At 42.6% G+C, this 21,664-nt stretch overlaps 1 protein-coding gene across 3 annotated transcripts in view; it reads left to right on the top strand.

Moving 5' to 3' along the window:
- The first annotated feature begins 2,510 nt into the window (after window positions 1-2,510).
- st18 (ST18 C2H2C-type zinc finger transcription factor) overlaps window positions 2,511-21,664 on the top strand; it is a 48,546-nt gene continuing 29,392 nt past the window's right edge. Inside the window, exons 1-5 of one of the 3 annotated variants that reach the window (XM_053493731.1) lie at window positions 2,511-2,562; window positions 14,279-14,394; window positions 17,587-17,638; window positions 19,353-19,383; window positions 19,618-19,814. In XM_053493731.1, the coding sequence (XP_053349706.1) occupies window positions 17,587-17,638; window positions 19,353-19,383; window positions 19,618-19,814 (280 nt within the window). In that variant the 5' untranslated portion in view covers window positions 2,511-2,562; window positions 14,279-14,394. Of the gene's footprint in view, window positions 2,563-2,786; window positions 2,856-14,278; window positions 14,395-17,586; window positions 17,639-19,352; window positions 19,384-19,617; window positions 19,815-21,664 lie in introns of those variants that run through there. The other 2 variants (XM_053493730.1, XM_053493733.1) reach the window with 2 other exon arrangements.

Here is a 21,664-nt window from a genome sequence, read left to right as displayed (position 1 = left end):
GCGCGCGCACACACACACACACACACACACACACACTCTCACTGGTGACTCCTCCCAGAAGTGTGGCCCTCTTTGTCATTCTAATCTGGCCTCTATTTGTTAAACGCTCGCACGCTGTTTGCTTTAGGCTGCACGTAACCGCGTGTGTGTGTGTGCGTGCGTGTGTGTGTGTTTACAAAAGTCAGCCGGCTCCAGAGTTGCAGTGACGTCAACGCGATTATGGCCTTTGTCACACAACACATGCATGATGCTTCCTTACACACACACACACACACACACACACACACACACACACACACACACATAGTTCCATATATGGTTGTGTGTGTTTAGAGGCCCACAGGGAGGAATTACGTCTAATTACTCTAATAATTACTGAGGCAGCTCTCATAGTCACCGAGCGACACCACTGCGAAGGATAACGCGAACACACACACACACACACACACACACACATGTGTAAAGGTGAAATAAATATTATATATAGAGAAAGTAAGTAAACGTTCATGTACGTGTGATTGTGTGTGTGTGTGTGTGTGTGTACGCATGTGTGTGCGCGAGTGTGTGTAGCCGTCCCCTCGTCCACTTGTGCTTGTTGTTTCCTTAGCAATAAAGTGGCAGACACTGAAAGTGGTGTGTTGAGCCATTGTTATCGTCCCTGGCCATCTGCTGCTGAGGAGTGACATTCCGTCTCATTTGCATGGTGACTGATACGGAGAGGAGGAGGAGGAGACCAGAGAGAGAGAGAGAGAGAGAGAGAGAGAGAGAGGAGGGGACTGTGAGGGTGGGGGTGTGTGTCTGTCCAATAACACAATCGCAACTACACAAAAATATCAAGTTTTTACTGTTTGTACACACACACACACACACACACTTAAGGAGGAAACAGGCAGATATAATTCAATGAGAGAGAGAGAGACAAGACAGACAGACAGACAGAGATGGTGAGACAAAGGCAGAGGTAAGACTTAGGAAGAGAAAAAGAGAGGCACAGATAGACAGAGATGGGCCGATATATAGATAGAGAGAGAGACAGAGAGAGGGAGACTGATACAGACAGACAGAAGAACAGTGAGACAGAAGGAGTGATACAGAGACAGAATATGAGACAGTGAGCAAGGGAAGGACAGACAAAGAGAGACCAAGAATGAGAGAGAGAGACGGTAACAGACAGAAATAACAGACAGATAAAGAGAGACCTAAAGTCAGAGTAAAACAGGAAAACAGCCAGAGCAAGAGACAGAATGGGACAATAAACTGAACCAAGTCAAAGAGACAGAGGGAAAGAGAGAAGGAGAGACTGGAAGACAGACAGACAAACTGAGAGAAAGACAGAAATAAAAAATAACAGAAGGACTGGGAGAGAGTCACTGGATCTGAGAGAGGCAGACAACCTGGGGGACAGACAGACAGACTGGGAGAGAGACAGACTAGGAAAGAGACAGGCATATAGACAGACTTGGAGAGAGAGAGACAGACAGACAGATAGACTGGGAGAGAGACAGACAGTATCAGAGAGAGATAGACAGACAGACTGGGAGAGAGACAGACAGTCTGGGAGAGAGACACTGGGTCTGAGAGAGGCAGACAGACAGTGTGAGAGAGAGAGACAGACAGACTGGGAGAGAGACAGACAGTCTGGGAGAGACACTGGGTCTGAGAGAGGCAGACAGACAGTGAAAGAGAGAGAGAGACAGACAGATAGACAAACAGACAGACTGGGAGAGAAACAGACAGAGAGACAAACTGGAGAGAGACAGACAGACAGACAGACCAGTAGAGAGAAAGGCAGACAGACAGACTGGTATAGAGACAGACAGACTGGTGGAGAGAGACAGACAGACAGACTGGTAGAGAGAGACAGACAGACAGACTGGAGAGAGACAGACATATGGGAGAGAGACAGACAGACTGGAGAGAGACAGACATATGGGAGAGAGACAGACAGACTGGAAGAGAGACAGACATTCAGAAAGACTTGGAGAGAGACAGACAGACTGGTGGAGAGACACACAGACAGACTCGGAGAGAGATAGACAGACTGGTAAAAACACAGACATATAGACAGACTTGGAAAGAGACAGACAGACTGGTAGAAAGAGACAGACAGACAGACTGGAAGCGAGACAGACAGACAGACAGACTGGGAGAGAGAGACTGGGTCTGACAGTGACAGACAGACTTGGGGAGAGATAGACAGACAGGGAAACAGACAGAGAGAGATACCAGGTCTGAGACAGACAGACAGACAGACAGACAGACAGACAGAGAAAGACACCAGGTCTGAGAGAGAAGCAGAGATTGACAGACAGACAGAGAGAATGAGACAGACGGACACAGAGGGGACCGTGTCTCTGTCCCTCCCCTCTGTGGGCTGGTTTGTATTTTATTTTTTTTTTCTGGATGTGGGAGTGGTGTGTGTGTGTGTGTGTGTGTGTGTGTGTGTGTGTGTGTGTGTGTGTGTGTGTGTGGAGGGCTGTTGCTGCTGTTGATGTGCAAATGTGCATCATATTGAAGGCGCATGAATAGGGAGGTGTGACGTGGAGCCGGAGCCGAGCGCAGGTGCTTATCGGTGCACTGTCACACACACACACACACACACACACACTCTCTCTCTCTCTCTCTCTCTCTCACACACACACACACACTGTCGTGTCATATTCACAGGGAGTACGTCTGAAAAAGCACCAGCGGCGGCGTCGGTCGGAGCAGCGTCGTGCGGTCAGGGAGAAGGAGAGAAGGAGCGCTCTCTTCCCCTCTCTCTCTCTGTCTCTCTCTCTCTCTGTCCCTCTCTCTCTCTCTCTGTCCCTCTGTCTCTCTGTTTCTCCAACTTCATCAGCGGCGCCGGTGACGAGGTCTGTCTCTCTCTCACTCCTCTACTCTCTTTCTAGTTTCAGTTCTTTAACAAGAAGTTTTTTTTATTCCTTCCTTCTGGTGTAACTGCTGTGTTTATTTTGACTGATTTTAACACACACACACACACACACACACACACAGGTCTTTTTTCCTACAAACCCGACACTGTGCGCTTCTCTCGAATTCCTCGGATTTGCTATTTTTAATTTGCGTTATTTCGATGTTTCTCTGTCTTTGCCACTCATCCCCGAGCGCGTGCCGGGTTCTGACAGGCCGTGACGAGATTAACCGGCTCTAAGAAGCCTGACCTATTTCCTGCTCGCAATATCGGAGGGTAAATTTAGTGCCAAGAGGTTTTTCTACACTGATTTTGCTTTTTTTTTTTTTTTTTGAACGCACCGTGTGTTAGCATTGTGCACCTTATTCAGTCAGACAGCTGTACACACACACACACACACACACACACACAGACACAACATACGCAAACTTTTGTCGTTCGTTCACGTGTTGTCAGAGCTCTCTGTTAGTGTGTGTGTGTGTGTGTGTGTAAGAATTGAAATGTATTTCTGACATTTTGTTTTTAAACGAATTCAGTGCACTCGGGATGAACAATCTCTCTCTCTCTCTCTTTCTCTCTCTCTCTCTCTCTCTCTCTCTTTCTCTCTTTCTCTCTTTCTGTCTCTTCGATTTGATTTTTTTCTTCCTCACTAAAACGTCTGAGCGATCTCACCTCACATCGCCGCTCTCCCTCTCTGTCGTCAGTAGATGCAACTTTTCTGTCTTGCTGAGAAAAAAAGTAAATGTAAAATTTAGTTATAAGTGAAAGTAAGAATAAAAAAACCTTTCAATTTTAAATTTGATGAATTCCTGCTGGTTTAAACACAGTTTCAGCTTTAAACAGATTTACAAATCACTTCTCGATTAAACACACACACACAGATTTTATGATTTTCATTAGTATTATTATTTTTTGAGAAGGTCTGACTCAGTAACTGGATGTTTTGTTGTAGCTGTTGTTTAGGATTTTTTCATATATTTATATTTCACAATTTTTGCAGGAAAATTGATATTTTAAGCATCTGGATGTTTATTATTTCGTATCACTCGGATTACTGTTTACTGATTTTTTGTTAATTGTCGAGAAATTTATAGATGATTATTAAACTTCATTTTATTGAAAATAAGTGTAAATTCGTGCTTGTTTTATTCGTTAGATTTGAACTTCTCGTTCCACGTCATTTTACAGGAAATCACTTGTTTATATTCGACTTGTTTCTGCTGTAAAAAAATTGTGTATTATTGTCGAAACACATGAAAAAGGCTAAACCCTAAGCCTGAGTCTAATCTCGAGTGTTTAGTCTAATCTTCGGTCTGATCTCGCTGTATCTTGCTGAGGAACACGTGAACACGTGAACACGCTGATCAGAAAATCCTTCTGAACTTTAAAGCTGATCCGATACCTTATTCCAAACATTTTTCTCTCATTCTTTTTTTTTTATTCCAGTCGTTTAGCCGTCTGATTAGACGTAAGCAAACTCTCTTTACTCTTGTAAACTCTCAGCTTATTGTTACACAGAACTGCTTGTTTTGGAAGCTGAAGATGGAGATCGTCTTCCTCACACTTGTGTCTGTCGTTCTGTCCTGTAACACTTTATTCCTGCTTCTTGCTTTCTGTTTTACTCACTCACTCGTAGGCGTGTGTGTGTGTGTGTGTGTGGCTCTGAGTGGAGCTCTAGGAACTGTCCATGGTGCTGCCTCCTGACTTTACACTCACTATACTACACTACACACACACACACACACACACACACACACAAAAAAAAGTTCTATTTAAAGGATCGTTCTACTGGCTCGTCCTTCTCTGCCAGGGGTGCCATTACTTTTGCGCCTGGTGTGTAACGTGTCCTAATTACGATGTAGCTCTAAATGGTGCTCTGAACGCACTTCCCTTCTGACAGGGTCGGATTATTCCGCCACAGCTCAACCCGGAGCACGCTAACGTTCGCTCGCTAATTGCGGATCGGCGTAGCTTTGTAGTCGCGTTATTGTGAGTCTTGTTTTGTTTTGTTTTTTTTTACGTTTTTTCTTCCTTGCCTCCTCCCTCCACCTAACCTCCACTCTCTCTCTCTCTCTCTCTCTCTCACTCTCACTCATGCGCAAACTTCACTTTAGTTAATCCCGGAAAATGAATTATTTGGATTTAATTCGACAAGGTTTCTGAAAATGTTCCATCTGCCACGGAGCAGCTGGCGAAGGGATAAACGTAATTAATTACTTAACTTTTTGAACAGTGAAACACGGCTGGAGAGAGAGAGAGAGAGAGAGAGAGAGAGAGAATTGAAATCGAATTGATTTTTGTTTCAAGCTTGTAGGTTTAAAATAATTTGTAAAAATAGAAACGTCGTTGGAAAAAAAAGCGAAAGAAACGTAAACCTGGTGAGAATTTTAAAGTTCTCACGTCCGCTTAAAAGAATGAGATTAGCTAATGTATGAGGTGTGTGTTCACGTGTGTGTGAGTGTGAAGTTTAATGGACATGCTGGAATGGAAACGTGGGAAGTCAGAGTGTTTTCATCATCATCATCATCATCGTCGCTCTTTTGTTTTTTGTTTTGTTTTTTTATTTAACCAGAAAGATCGGCGCACCTTGTAAACGCTACCTCGCGGCCCGCGGTTCTGTTAGCTGGCCCGAGTACAAAGCAGCGCCTCGTGCCCTCGTGGGCCGCAGGAACGGCGAGGATTTCTGAATTTATTTCCTCTGTTGCATTGTTTAAACAGCTTTTTTCGCTCCAGTTTTGATCCCTTCCTGTCTCGCCTTTGAGGCCGTTCCACGTCGTGTCAGCTGTTGACTGATAGTACGAGGACGGCCTCGCAGCGGGGAATGAAAGAAAAGTAGCGGTTGGTAAACACTGATAAAGGATAAATAGAAAGCGGTCAGGCAGAGATAGTTGTGTGGGAGCCCAGATTGTGTGCGGTCTGCTAAAATGAGATTCGCCGCCTGTCCTTCTTTTTTTTTCTCTTTTTTTCCCCCTCTTCCTTTTTTTTATTCTTCATGCCCCCCCCCTCCCGCTCGCTCATGCACCCCCCCGCCTCTCCTCCGGACTGGGCTTGTCTGGAAAATCTCCAGTGACCTCACTAGGCAAGTCCCAGGCTTCAGGAGCCTTTTGTGTGTGTGTGTGTGTCTGGTGTGTGTGTGTGCACACGCATGGAGGGTGAGGGTGTGTTTTGTTTTTCCTAACAAGGGTCAAGTCGGCCGGTGCACGTGTCCCCGATGCGTACAGACAGCTGTCACGGCCGCGAGCGCACGCGGTAATTCATTTATCCCCCAAACTACACGATTACAGCTGAACCTTCAATCAGTGCAAATTCAGACTTCAGAAAGATTCAGTTTCTTTCCTTAAACCCTCCAAGTGATCACTTCACCTGCATTTCATTTCTAATGTTAGCATGTTTTAATACTAATCGTTTTTTTATTTATTTTTTGACGGTTTTAATTTTTTTTATGCGTTTACACTAAAGAATTTGTTTCTTACGAATGTTACATTTTTTTGGTTCATTTTTCCCCAGACAACAAATTAAAATCAATTAATTTTACAGGATTAGAATATCCGAATATCTTTCCCCTGGAGTCCTGTTTTGTTAAATGTGTCCTTAATAACAGAATTACGACATGACGTGAAATCTCACCATCCAATTTTCTAAAACTAAACTACGAAAACTTTTTTTTAAATATCTTTACCAAACTTGCTTCTTTTTAAAAATTTTTTTTTTATCCCAGTCGGGCTTTAAAACATCCCCGTTCCTCCCCTGATCAGTGTAGATTCTATGTTATTTAAATTCGCATTTATGTCGGGATTTTTGTCCCGGACGCCGCGCTGCACCTTCAGGGTCGCCGCGTGGTTATATTTACACGGAAACTAATTCCCCTCATTACACGGCTCAGCTAACGAGAACCGACGTTAAGTGAATGACAAAAAAGTCTTGAAAGAAGGAAAGACAGAAAGAAAGAAAGAAAAGGGAGGAGGAGGAGGAGGGATGGAGGGGGTGGGGGGGTTCGATCTCGGGGTCCGTGCAACACAATACACACCTCCGTCCCCTCCACCCAACAAACCGACCCCCCCTCCCCCCACACACCTCCTCCTCCTGTCTCTCAGGCTCTGTTTTTTGTTTTTTTTCTTTTTTGTATTTTATTTAATCGTGCTATGAAAGGCTCGCAGGGACGCGCTTCAGTGCGACCGAGCGTGTTTGGTGTTCGGTGTGTTTAGCTTGAAAGTGCGAGCGAGAGAAGGAGAGATGAAGGGTCAGGATATGATGCGAGAGAAAGAGTGCACTTTAGTACGCCGTCACTTCAAAGCCCCAGAGCGTGACGGCGGCGGCGGCGGCCCCTTCCCTTCAGGTGACATGTTAATCGCGTCGCACTGATGTGCCGATCTAACCGTTTCATTTATTTATATATTTGTTTATTTTGTACCTCCGATCTACTGGTTCCTGATATCAGCTCCGGCGTTTGAGTAATATTTACATTAACGTCTGGTATCCAGAGTGACCTGCGCGAGTGCTGTCTTATCTACACGCAAAACAAACCCGTATGGTCCTTATGCTAGCGCGGGCTAAAGATATCAACAACCTGAGCCATTAGATGCAGAAAGAAAACACTCGCTCTTGTCCTGATAAAGGAAAATAATCAACAACCTGCTCCTGCTGGTCCTGGTGCGATGGAGCCGGCATCTTGGAGCTGATTATTTTCTGATCCCTTTAAAATCTTTCTCATTTTTCCCCCTTGTAAAAGTCATATTTTTTTTTGGTCTAAACATTAGCAAAAAAAAAAAAAAAAAAGATGTCTTGTTACACAGTCGTAACACAGTTGTTACATTACTGTCGTGTCTTTTTTTTCCCTCTCGCTTTCGCTTGAGGTTTAGGAGACAATTTTAAAAAGCTTTTTAAAAAATTTTGGCACTGGAGACTCCTTCCGTAAAACGTATTAAAATAACATGTACTCGTAAGAAGTGTTTCCTTAATGTACAGCTCTGAAAAGAAAAAGAAAAAAAGAGACCACTGCAAAAAATAATAAGTTGATGTTTTTTTTTTCTTACAGCTGCATGTGTTGGTGAGATGAACAGTTTTGTTTCATTTTTCCGGACTGTTGACGATATTTCTACTGTATTAAAAATATCACTATTGTTTTTTAGAAAGTATATTTAAATAGGAAATGACATCATCACAACACATCAAAATAACCCCAGATCCTGCAGTATTTACAAAGCTTTAATATCTCAAATAAAACCAAATAATGCAAATTTGCAAATTATGCAAATAATTTGTAAATAAATTTTGGCTCATTAACATTAAGAAATCAGTATTAGGTGGAATAATAACCCCGATTTACAGTTACAGCTTGCATGTGTTTTGTCTCTCCACCAGTTTTCCACATTGCTGTTGGGTAACTTTATACAGTTCCACTCTTTTAGCAAAAAAAGCAAACGGCTCCGCTTTATTTGATGGTTTGTGACCTCTCCATGACATTCCAGAAGTTTCCTGGAGAAAGTCGCAGCGTCTTTTATTTTTTTCCAAAGCTGTATAAAGGAAGTCCATACACGATGTTATATAGAAATAACTGTAACTATAGAAACGGTAAGGCGCTCGAGTGGTTAGCGTCGATATAAACATATATGTAAAAGGATCAGAGATTTTAGCTTGGGGCGGTTTCATCCTCAAAATCCGAGAACTTTTTGAGAGGTTCAAAAAGGCGGCTTTAGAGAGTTTATGGATCAGAAATGTACAGATTGTGTCGAGTCGAGTGAAGTGAAGTCCAGTAGTCCTGATTATGTACTGATTATTCTCTGCACTTGTAACATATAAAACCCGTTTTAATTCTTTAGAGTGTAAATGTTTTTTTTTACACTTTTTCAAAGTTTTTGCTAGTCCATAAAAATAAGATTTTTTTTTTTAGTTTGTTTGTTTTTTTGAGGTTTAATCGGCCGGCTGAGAGCGAGCGGTCGGACCAGGTGCGGAGGTTTGCGTTTTTATTTATTTGTTTTAGAGCCAAGTTACATTTTATTGGTTCGGTGTACGCGATCATAATCGAGCTCCATCTGCTGAAATACTGTACGGCCCCGGTAACCTTTTTAAATACAAAATGGTGCATGTGTGTGTGTGTGTGTGTGTGTTGATGCTGGAGAATATTTTCAAATGTTCATTTTACAAATGGCTTATGCTACAAAAAAAAAATCAGAGACAGAGAGAGGAAGTGCAGGGACTTTAAATATATTCATCCCTAAACCTCAGGGTTTTTCTTCAGTGTACAGAATCCACGCAGCAGTTCAGCAACACAATTCTGTCAATATTTTAAAAGTTTAAAAAGTTAATTTTAAGATTTATTCCCGCGTCGTGTTTCTGATAAATAAAACTCGTTGGTGAAACCGGGCTCTCCTCAGCGGAACCGCCCTATCCGCCGTCACATTAGCCCTGAGTTTCAGCGTCTAAAACTCTCAGGAACAGCGGATTCCAGACGCGCTCCTGGCGAAGGTGAAGCCGAGCTAACACGGATTTCGACTGGCACGAGTTAAAGGCCTCGAGTTTGTAATCCGAGGTGGCCGGGGGATTTCGCCACACTAGCAGACTAGCAAAACTGTTGGCTCTTGTGGAAGAAGGACAAACACACACACACACACACACACACACACAAAAGAATAAACAATTGTTATTTAAATAGAGAATAAGCTGGAAAGCCGTCTCAGACGGATGGGAATCTTTAGGGTTAAATGTCGTGCTCGGTGTCACGAGGCTCCGGTTTCTGAACATATGCCGCGAACCGTGACCTTTCCCCTCTTTGTCGCCGGCCGTCCCCCGGTCGCCGGCGTAGCTTCCTGCGCTCGAGCGGAGCCGGGAGAGGGACCGGTGTTTGTGCAGGCTGAAGGAGCGGCGCTTGAAGTGGCGTTGTTTAATGACAGCGGCAGCTGACTCATTAGGCGAGCGCGGTGAAAGGTAATTAACCCTGGGAACAGTACAGCTGCCATACGAGCTGTTCATTTCGGTGCAATCTGATTAGGAATCAGGAGTTTAAACCGCGGCTTCCTCGCAAACTCCTCCTGATACTGAAGGTCCCACACACACACACACACACACACACACCTTCTCATTTCTACGTAATTTACGTATTTATTCCTGTTTTTCCAAAGCGAAGGCCCCGGCCAGAGCTCGTACTCACAGGTATTTCCGTCTACTTTATTCTTTAGCTCGAACCTTTTTATCTTCGCCTTGAACCGAAGCCACCTGGTGCCACTCAGGGTGCGTTTGCTCAGGCCGAGACGCAGAATAGGCGTGGAAGTTTTCTCCACTAACACCTGGCCTTTTTTTTTTTTTTCACCAGAGCTCCTATTGTTCAGCCCACCACACACACACACACACACACACACACATGAAAAGACTAACAAAGAGTAAAGGTCACCGAATTCAGGTAGCGTTTTGAACAGGACGCGCGGCTCAGATGTCATTAAACAGGACCGCAGCTTCCTCGACGACATGTTTATTAAATATTATTACAGTTTAAACAGCGAAGAACTTTCCAGCAAAAGGAAAAAGAAAAGGAAGTTTCAATCGCAAAGTCGATCCTGTTAAACTTTCTGCGAGTTTCCTTAAAGAACGCGGTACTGTTTATCCTCCTGTAACTTACACTCGATGTCGTGGGACGTCTGGTCTCGGCTGGAGACGCTCCACAAAACTCCTGAAAGTGTCCAACTCTCTCTCTCTTTCATCTTCCTCTCTGCTCTCCGGACCCGGCCAGGGTGAGGATTTTTGTTGTTTGTTTGTTTGTTTTCCGTTTCCCTGTGTGCACCGGCCAAGCGATTAATTCCATGTTAGGATTCCTGGATGCGTTTTTCTTTTTTTTTTTTTTCTCATCACTGAAGTGAGTGTGTGTTGGGAAAAGGGATAAAAGTGGCCGCTTCCTCTTTATGAAATGACCAATTTGGCCTGAGGATCAAACGTACCTCTGTCGGGGTAAAGGGTGGGGGCGTGAGGGGGGGGGGGTGTTGGGGTTTTGGGCGCGATCAGGGGAAAATTTACAACAGCACAGGAGCAGGCTGGTATAATTATTGTTTTCTTTTTTAAAGAGAAGATTACGTTATGTCTGTTTATGCGTCTGAGTTTTTACATGTTTGTGTATACGGACTGTATTTATAGTGTCCAGTGTCTCTACTGCTGCTGGACATCTGGACTTTTTCTTCAGGATCAATAAACTATCGACTATCTATCTATCTTTAATATGAATATAATATAGTATCTGAAGACAAAATCTTTCCCGTTCAGTGAAGTTCTTCGTCTCGATCACGCTCTCGCGGATGCTGCGTTAGAAAACAGCGTCTGCGTGAACATCAAAGGAAATCTACTGTACGGTGCTGAAACAGGTGTCAGAGACGTTAATATTAACTTTGCCCGCGGTTGATCCTAGACGACACACCTGATGACAGACGGCGCGTTTTATTTTAATTATGCTTTAAAAAATTATTTAATGCTTTAACGTATTTCAAACTTTGGGATTTTTCCCGAATGTGAACCTCCGTTTCCTCTCGGCTGATGGAATGCAAACAAATCATGTATATATATAAAATAATAATAATAATAATAATACAAAAAAACCCATGTGAATCATTGCAGAAGTTAAAAAATTTTTTGTTCTTGTTTTTTCAATACACCGTGATTACAAGGTTTCGATTTACACGGGACCATTTGCATGTCGCCCAGCGCTCCTGAAAGCGGCGGCGTCTTCTCATTAGCCTCGTGTCCGTACCGCGTCCAAACATCGCGCATTGAAATACGTCTGGATCAACTCCACCTGAGAGCGCCGGATAATCACAGATGTTTTACTTTGTTGTTATTTATGTACATTTCTCCTTTGGCTTTATTTAACCCAAAAATAGCAACCGCGTATAAAACTAGGAAGGTGGAAACGATTCCCGGGGTGAACTCCAAACAGGAAAGTTTTTTTTCTCCCCGTCTCTCCGTCTCTCTCTCTCTCTCTCCGTCTCTCTGTCTCTTTTTCCTTCGGTCTGCCCCCTCCTCCTGGCAGATCAGAGTGTAACTGCCAGTAATCAGGTCTGTTTGCGGCTGATAAAACCTCGGTGAATGCTGCCGAAGCCCCCTCTTTGTGTGATGACTCAATTATGCCCGAAGAGTGCCTCATCAAACCTGGCCCATCAGCTGCCTTAATAAATAAGGAAGACGCAAACTTGCTGCAGGCGCATTGTAATTCCATTCATTCAGTAATTACATTCAGCCCAGAGTTAACCCTTTCCTTCTGCGACACGGGACAAAGACACAAAATGTTGTGTTGGGGGGGGGGGGGGGTCGGGGGTGGTTTGGTGGGGGGGTAAAGAGGTGACCTTGTGCCGGGCCCCGGGCTCCATAATTCAAAGAATGATACCAGCGAGAGAACGAGAGAGAGAGAGAGAAAGAGAGAGAAGGAGGAGTATTAGTAGAGATAATGTTCAAGGTCTTTATTTATTCATTGTGGCTTCGCTCACACAGCTTTATTCCGTAATTACACTCAAAGTTCAGTCTAATCATAACAAGCGCTCGGTACCGAGACGGGCCTCGGAAAATATTTTTAACCTTTTATTTTTTTACAAATAATTTCCCTTTCTTAAACCTGGCGACGCAGAGCGCCAAAACATTTGCTTCGATCCTGAATTATTACATTTTCATGTTTTAACTGTTTTTTTTTCTTGTGAAAAACACACCAGTGACGGTAACAGTGACTCAATATTAAGTATTTTTATTTATTTATTTATTTAAATCATCCCGCTGTCCTGATTACGTCGCCGGTTGTTATTGATCCTGACGAGTCAATCTGAATAGCGGTTACACACACGCGCGCTTCCGATCATTACATTTCTAACCGTATCAAGTGTTTAAAGAGAAATTGTTCGTGTTTATATTTCCCCCAGACGCAGTCGTATTTTGACGTCTGTGTGTCATTACCGCTCTGTTATCGGGTCGAACCGACGCCGTCGGTCCCCCCCAAGTCAGAACAAATGACATTTTAATTCATGTGTTGATTGCACTTGCGTCACTTTTTACACACACTCCTCGACAGCTCAAATAAGGTTGTGGGAAAAGTAGCAGATGGGCTAGGGCAGAGAGCACCGGCCCCACACACACACACACACACACACACACACACACACACACACAGTCTCGAACATTAGGAAGCACAAGCTCCCAGGAGTGTGTGTGAGGGCCTGGCCATCAGTGTCCTTGGCCTGTGAGGACACTAGAACTGAATGAAATTATGATTCAGCAGATGAGGCAGAAGCTTCGAATGGTGGGCCGTCTTTCTCATGCTAATACGAGGAAACCCCTCCCCCCTCTCTCTGCTCTTCATTTTGGCTCTTTCTCTCACTCTTACACACACACACACACACAGAAAGCACGTACAACTTACACAACCCAAATAAGGTCTGTGTTTCGGTCGGAAGTTGGTTTTATGTTCACGTTTTCTCTTCCTAATGCGTTATCGTCTCTATGGTAACGCCTCACTCACACGGGCGGACACGCTTTCACTTTTTCATTTTTCTCCCCCTATAAGGCGTCCAGGGTTAATATGGACGAGACGTCTGAGCAGAAGCCTGGAAATAAATGACACGATGAGTGTAGGGTTTAAAAGGTTCAACACCCTGCTAAATGCTAACACATCGCGCGGCTTCTCGTCTCAAGATCGAATAACACGCGGGATTGCTAACGTAAATGAAACTTTTAAGTGCTTTACTTACATTAAATGTGTATACGTAAACACACACTCACACACTTGTTTGCATTTTCTCGGAGAAAAAAAAGTGTAGCTGAAAGTAACACATGGAACTGGGCTGCGTGTGAACGCAGGTGGTGCCGGTGGAGGAAACTAATCGAGAAGGTGCGGTGATTAAGCGTAGCATTGTTACCATGACTTTTTTTTTTTTAAACGGGTTCGGGGTAGTTCAGAAGGTAGGATCAGAAGGTTCCAGAAGGTTCGAGCCGAGAGCAAACCCCAGCATCTACTGTTGTGGCCTTGAGCAAGGCCCTTAACCCCCACCTGCTCAGATGTGTAATAGGATAAAAATATATAAGAGTAAACCTCATGTACACCCTGATCACCTCTGACACAGAAGACTCCTTCCATAAACGTTAAAACACAAAGCAGAACTGCGTAAAACAATTAATAGATCGGAGTCGAGATGCGTCGTTACGCAACAGGACATAAACGATGGACAAATTTGTCGCGTGACCCCGAGCTCTGGAAGAACATGAGAAGAACCCTGACGTTGCTATCGCGCCAAGCGTTTCTACTTTAAAGTCCAACTGCCGCGGGTTTCTTTCGCCCCCACCCCCGGGGGTCTACCGGTGCCCAGAGGACGTCTCCTCACCTGACCTTTTCCTCTCTGTCCCCAGAGGATGCTTTTCATGCCAAAGCTCTGAGGAGTGGAGAGACAAGATCGAGCCGAGAGCAGGGGAGACCCCGAGGGCCTCGCGACTCACACTCTTCATCGCCTTACAAAGACGCAAAGGTAGAAAAAGATTTTTTTTTTCTTTTTCTTTTTTTTGGAAAATCCCTCAAGCCAGACATGAGAGGTGACTCCTCTCGAGAGCTCAGGCGGCGCGGTGCGCGTATTCAGTTAGGCGCCATGCACTTGTCCATTCCGGACCGAACGATGGCGATGAGAGCTATTTTCTTAAACGCTTATTTATTCGCCCTATTCATCTAGAATCGCTCCCTACAGATGAGCGCGTTCATTAGATGTCCGAGCAACACGTTGTGAGCGTTGCGTAAGGCGGTAACCGATATCATTGGAAAGACCTGATGTTTACCACCTACTGCTCGGTAATTCAGCTCTCACGATGCTACAAGGAGGCTCTCGAAGGCCATTCAGAGCGAGAAATCCAATTACGCAACAGTGGGTAAAAACACGGCGCTCCGACGCTCTGCTTCGTCCCGGAGACGTCTGGACGGACGTTTCGGGATGCCGTAATGAAACGGCGGGAAAGTGTTTACAACGGAAATAAGAGACAAGACATTTTGTTACTTTTAACACGGAGCAAAAATGCACCGTGTGTATTTGTGTTTGTGTGTGTGTATTTGTGTGTGTGTGTGTGTGTGTGTGTGTGTGTGTGTAAGGCAGAGAAGAGTGTAATGAACTAATCAGGTACATTAGTTATTACAGAATGTAATCTATAGTGTTTGGGAGTTGTTTGTCTCGATAGGGAGTGCAGTAATCAAAAGTAATGAAGCTATTACGCCCGGGGAGCCGTGAGAGGACCGGCGTGGCATTAAGAGTGGACCACATAAAAGGTTTATTAAAGGAAATTAAGGCCCATCACTGCCACACCTGCTCCCCCTATTATAAATGTATGACAGGTCAGTGCCTTCAATCACAACAGCCAAGCTGAGAGAGAGAGAGAGAGGGAGAGAGAGAGAGGGAGGGAGAGAGAGAGAGGCAGAGGAGTCATGTTTCCCATTACGACTGGAGTAACAGCACAGCCTGTGACTCACCGCAGCCCCTCTGACCACTATACACCGCCATCAGCCCGGAATAATTACATTTAATAGGTTTTATTTGGGATCGGCAAGGCGACGCTGCGGCAGGGAGAGTGAGAGAAAGAGAGAGGATGTGTGTACATGTGTGTGTGTGTGTGTGTGTGTAGCATTAACAACTCTTTTTGTCTAAAAACACTCCACGGTGCTACTTTTTTTCTTTTTTTTTTTTTTGACACACTATTTTACATCATTATTTTTTGGCCACTGCTGTCTCGCCTCTTTCAAAAGCAAGTCTCACTCACCTCTGTGCCTTTTTTTTTTTGTGGTGCGTTTTCTTTTGCATCTGTGCCGAATTAATTGAATTTCCTGGACACACACACACACACACAAAAAAAAAGCCACGGTAATATATGAGATTTTTATTTTTATTTTAAGGATCACTATGGTGTTTTATTTATTTATTTATTTATTTTTTTTTTTTCCAAGGCTAAAAAAAATCAGTGTACTAGCTGTAGTGCGTGTGGTTTTGGGGATATCTCCATGTGACTCCTGCTTTGTTAAGGAGAAATGACTTTTGAGTTGCACCTTGATTTGTTTCTTTTCTGCTTTTAATGCTTGAGATTGTTTTTTAATCAATGTTTTTTTTATTCTTTTTCGTAAGATTCTTTTGTCACAACCACTATTATACTCTTTAAAAGAAAATTAATTCGAGTTAATCGTATTTGAGTTCAAAAGCCAGACTTAAGAACGGCATTTGATTTTAACTGAAATGTAACACCTTCTCACGTCTAGATTTTAAACTCAGTTATGACTTTCACGCATACAGTAGCTTACAAACTCGCAATACCTGGAGTTTAAATTAAAAATATAATTAGCTCCATAACACACCGAGCTTATAGGCTCAACTCCCTTTTCATTTCTAGTTTTAAAATTCTAACATAATTATTTTACTAAACTCCTAAAATTTTTACACCTAGCTTTTAAAATCTAATACTATTCGACTTTTTAAAAGCCAGACGAGAAAAGGAATTTAAATTACTTTAATCACATTTGAGCTTAAAAGCTAGGTGAAAAAAGGCATTTTTGTTGAACTAAAATTTAAAAAAAGACATTTTGGAGTGTAGTTCACCTTATAAACTCTTATATATAATACTTTGCAATGTACTTATTAAGTCAAATTATAATATTTAAAAAAACAATCAAAATATGATTTTTTTTTCAACTCAATTAAAAATTCAAACATAACATTTGTATTCAACTTAAATAAACTTTCACACCTAGCTTTGAAACTCTAGGAGAGAATCATATTTGGGTTTAAATGTCAGGTGTAAAAAAGGAATTTGATAAACTAAAAATGTATATGATTTTTCAGGTGAAAAACACATAATAATTCCATACCCAGCTTATGAACTTATGAGCTTGTGATTTAACTCAAATCCCTTTTCATTTTTAGCTTTAAAATAAAACAAGGTTTGTTTAACACAAATTACTGTTTTCAAACATGTCAATTCAAACATAATGTTTTTACTCAACTCAAATTAATTTGTTACTTAAAAAATTTTAAATATCTTGTTTGATGTTTTGAAATAGCTTATGAACTTAAATCTCTGCTTGTTTATAGCTGTAAAATCCAACCATTTTTACTCAACTCAATTAAATTTTTGCTTGATTTTTTGTTACACATAAATCTTTGTAATACATATTTATCTATGAATCACATCCTTTAACTCAAATACATTTTTTATCACAGAGTTTAAAATTAGATTTAACTTTCCATGACTGAATTAACATTTTGCTTAAATAGCTTCTTTAATGCTTAGCTTTGCGCTCAAATATGGTTCAACTGTTCGTCAAAAAATGCTTTTTCATGCTTAATGTTTTTTAAATTGACATAATATTTAACATTTAACACAAATACATTGTCACACCTAGTTTAAAACTTAAATACACTTCAACTAATGAACTCGAATGAATTTTCACATGTAACTAAGATAACGTGATGCGTATCAAACATTTTTTTGGTCTAGCTTTTAAAATCAAATATCATTCAACTCTAACTCGAATACTTTGGCACTTCTAGCTTATAAACCCCCCAAATAATTTAACTGTTTAATTTCAATGGCTTTACATAACCAGGTTTTAAACTCAAATATTTAAAATCTCAAATACTCAAAAAAAAAACTTTTTTCTTTTAAATGAACTACTTTTTGCTACTTTGTTCCAGATGGATTCTGAAGGAGATGAGAGCCGCGCTGAGCGATGCAACGGCAATGCTAGTAAGTACTCCAAGATCTTGGTAGGAAAAAAAAGTCAATTCATTATGAATTCACGCTTCCACTTTAGTCCGTATTGATGTTTGTAATGTTCCATAGGTTCTGGGTGATGTCGTCGCCATATTTAAAGTTATCTGGCAGTCACAGTTCTCTCTAGCGCCCCCTAGGTACAAGATTGCATTTTTAGCTCCCGTTCGTGTCCCCGGTGTGCAATTCACCTGAAGTGTTGGTTCAGAGAAGCAGCATCACCGCTGTTCATTTTAATATTAATCTCATTCATTTGGAGAGGCGGTTATGTCGAGGTGATGCATTATTCACAGCTAGTGCCTTCATTATGTGCTGATGTTGGCCCTGGCAAGTTAAGGAGTGTGTCTGAATGGAGTGATTGACTCCTCACACACTTGTGCACTCCAGCAGCGTGTAATGTGACAGGGCAAATTTCGAGCGGGGGTTTATTGAGTCTTCTCCGCGGGGTTGCGCGCGATGGCATGAAAGCGATTCTACGGTCGAGCCTCCCTCTGTCTCGTTCCGATTTCTCTCTTTTAGGAGGGGGGGGGGGTTAGACGCGCCCTCTCTCTGGAGTAACTTCAGCGTTGTTTGTTTAACTCTTGTGTAAAAGCCCCCACACACATCTATCACTCCTTTGCCAGGGGGTTTCCATATATTTATCTTTCCTAATTAAACTGTGATTGATAGAAAGAACAAGAATGGACACTTTTAACATCTATCAGGATTGGAGAGATTGTACACTCGTTAGCTAGCTCGCTAGGCTAGTACACGCTCCAGGTGGCAATGATTTGGTTGCCTTGGGAACCTAATCAGTGAGGCTAAACAGTGGTGGTAATAGTAATAGTGCTTTCTAACCTCGCTTTATTCTCATTGCATGTAGTAAGCAGGAAAGTTGAGGGACAGCTTTGCTTTAGACTCGCTCGGTTTGTCCAGCATCCTCACCTATTAGCTCATGCTAATTAATACTATATATACTTCATTTTTTCAAATTCATTCCCAAAGTTCACTGTTGTTCACCTTACCGAATAAAAGAATTCATCCTTCCGGTGGTCTGGCCAGCAGAGGACAAGTGTCACGTTTTCCCCTCCTGTGGGCGTGGTCTGCCCAGCGTTTTTTTTTTTTTTTTTGTTAGTTCTGTTTATACATTTTAATATCTTAGAACCCAACACATCTCTTTTACATTTTTAGCATTTGGCAGGCATCTTTATACAGAGCGACTTTGATTTTTATCGTGTTACAGTATATATCTGAGCACTTGAGAGTTGAGGAAACATGGTGGTGGGGGGTTTTGAACCTGGGACCTTCCGGACCACAGAAATGTATTCAAGTTTGATTTAAATGTTACACGCTCAACTAGCAGAACAGATTGACAAAGCGAGCTCGTGGTAGCTACGTGCACTCACTTACCTGAGATTACGTTCTTCAAGGTTTTAAAAAATTTTTTTTGCTTTGTGTTATTCGTTTAATAAACAAACAGTCACCTCCTGACCGGGTCACACTCGGATCACCTGGAACTCACAGCCGAGCACTTGTTCAGACTACAGACTACAAAGAGACGACTGTATAAGCGTCTCGGACGGTTGTGGAAAGTCACCGGATCTTGAGCACGCACAGCTGTGGATCTCCTGTGGGGGGAAAAACACATACGTCTGTATTTACCCATGTCCTCTCTCTCTCTCTCTCTCTCTCTCTTTTTGTGTGTTTGCAGTTCCGCCTGACTGCATCATCGACACGCACAGGTAAGCAATAATTTCCCAACTTCCCCCTACTTTACTCCCTTACAGCACTGGTAAAGTGCCACGTGTGTGCCGTTTGCTCACGGCTGGTCTTCTGCTTTTAGTTTCTACGCAATTATTACAGGATTATTTTTAACGATTACGAGTCCGTTCCCAACGTGGTCCTGGACATTAGGTGAATGATTTAACGTTGGCGCGTCTCACATCTCCTCGGTTGCGGATTGCTCTCGTTCGCAGCCTGCACCTCTCCACTGCGAGGAAGAGGAGCGCGGCCGAAGGCGCCCGCGGCGCGCCGGTTAACAAGAGGAAGTCTCTGCTGATGAAACCGCGGCACTACAGTCCCAGTGAAGAGGAGGAGGAGGAGGAGGACCAGGAGGAGGACCTGGCAACTGCTCAGGACAAAGACGCACCCAGGAACATTGACACTCCAGCAGGTAGACAGATGTCCCGTTGTTTTGTCTGTTTTGATGAACAATTGACGCTGAATTTTAAACTACCATCTGTTGCATTCATATTTTTTCCTCCCCTGCCACCTCCTCCATCTCCTCCTCTCCACTACCCCCTCTTTCCAGTTCTCTGTATATCCATCCATCCGTCCATCCATCCATCCATCCATCCATCCAGGAAAAACCCACCCCCCCACCCTCTACTTGCAAAAAAAAAAAAAAAAAAACATCCCACTCCATTAATTTCTGCTCAAAGAGTACACTGCTGGGGCCGCTGTGTTTGTCTGTCACATCCTCAGATTGAAATTTGGGACAGCTGATCTGTCATGAGATTCCTGGCAAAGCACTTTTTCATTCTGAATCCCTCCCCCTCCCCCTCCCCTCCTTCTCTTCTCTTCGCTCTGCTTCCAAACTGGTGTCCGGACAGAAGAACAGCAGTTGTTGGACTGATAAGACTCGGATCTCTGCTCCACACTGTGTATCCGGATATCTTTTTTGGAATCCTGATCACAACAGGGCTATCGCCTGCTCAATTATTTGAGCCGGGAAAAAAACAAAAACAAAAAAAAAATCTCATACACACAAACCACACATAACACACAGAAAATAAAACAACAAAATAAAAGTGCTTAGATTTGAGCTTGAATAATTATGCAAATCGAGAAACTCAGAATAGAAAGCACCAAATTATATTGTGCCATTGATAAAAAAAAAAAGAAAGAAAGAAGGAAAGAAAGAAAAAAAGAAAACCATCGCATGCATGCACTCGTGGCAGGGAAAACATTTTTGGCAACGGACGCACGGAAATATGGGGGGGAAAAAAGGAGGGAAAAAAGTTGAGATTACATTTCCGAGCGTCGTCCTTTTCCCCGAAACAAAAACATTACCATTTCCTAATGAAACGAATTATGAACATTTTGGCAACAATGCCCGTACTTTTGCGTGCACATTCGCGCTCCCCTATAATCTGCACTTATTTGGTATATTTTTAACGATGTAACCAAGCAACAAACGTAATTGTCCCTTTCGAAAGCTTTTGTTAGGCCATCAAACACGGTGCAAATATACATAATTAGGCATAATGCCTATGCCTCATTATTGGACACATGTGGGTCGTTAAATGGACAACGGGATAGTGCTACAAATCGAGCGGCATCACTGGAAATGGAATTTGGTTTGCTTATTTATTTATTAATTTATTGTTATTATTTTATTTGTGCGTATTTGTTTCTGTTTTCCAACCGGGGAGAAAAAAAAACTAAGAAATAACACGAAAATGAGTAACAATATGATAACAATTAAACGAGAAAAATGTCAAAAAGACTAAATTATTATTATTATTATTAATAATATTGATTTAAGTAATACGTGTTATATTAATTCACACAAAAAAAAACTCTTTAAAAAAAAAAAAATATATATATATATATATACATAATAAGTGTTAAGAAACAAACTCCCAAGATGGAGGGAGCAAAAATTTAGAAAAGAAAGGGACACAGAGAGGAAGGAAGAGGGGGGAAGAGGGTGTGAGTCTTCCATTTGGTGGCGGCATTGTGTGCGAGTGACTTGAGCCAAGCCTCAGATCGCACACTAGCTACGGTAATGGCTATTCTGGAGTACAAACCATTCACCTGTTCCAACACTCCAACCACACTCGCCTTCCAAGCCCCCACCCCGATTCTTTCTCACTACCGCGCGCGCGCATGTGTGTGTGTGCGTGCGTGTGTGTGCACATTTTTTGGTGAGCGCTCTGTCTCCATCTGGATGGCAGAGTTGGCCTGGATGCCCGCTCTGCTAATTGTAACTTAGCATAACTGGCTAACTTTGCATCTGTG

The sequence above is a fragment of the Clarias gariepinus genome, chromosome 4 (assembly GCF_024256425.1).
Source record: "Clarias gariepinus isolate MV-2021 ecotype Netherlands chromosome 4, CGAR_prim_01v2, whole genome shotgun sequence".
NCBI lineage: Eukaryota > Metazoa > Chordata > Actinopteri > Siluriformes > Clariidae > Clarias > Clarias gariepinus.
The sequence above is the reverse complement of the archived record's forward strand: the minus strand, read 5'-3'. Positions and strand labels throughout refer to the sequence as shown.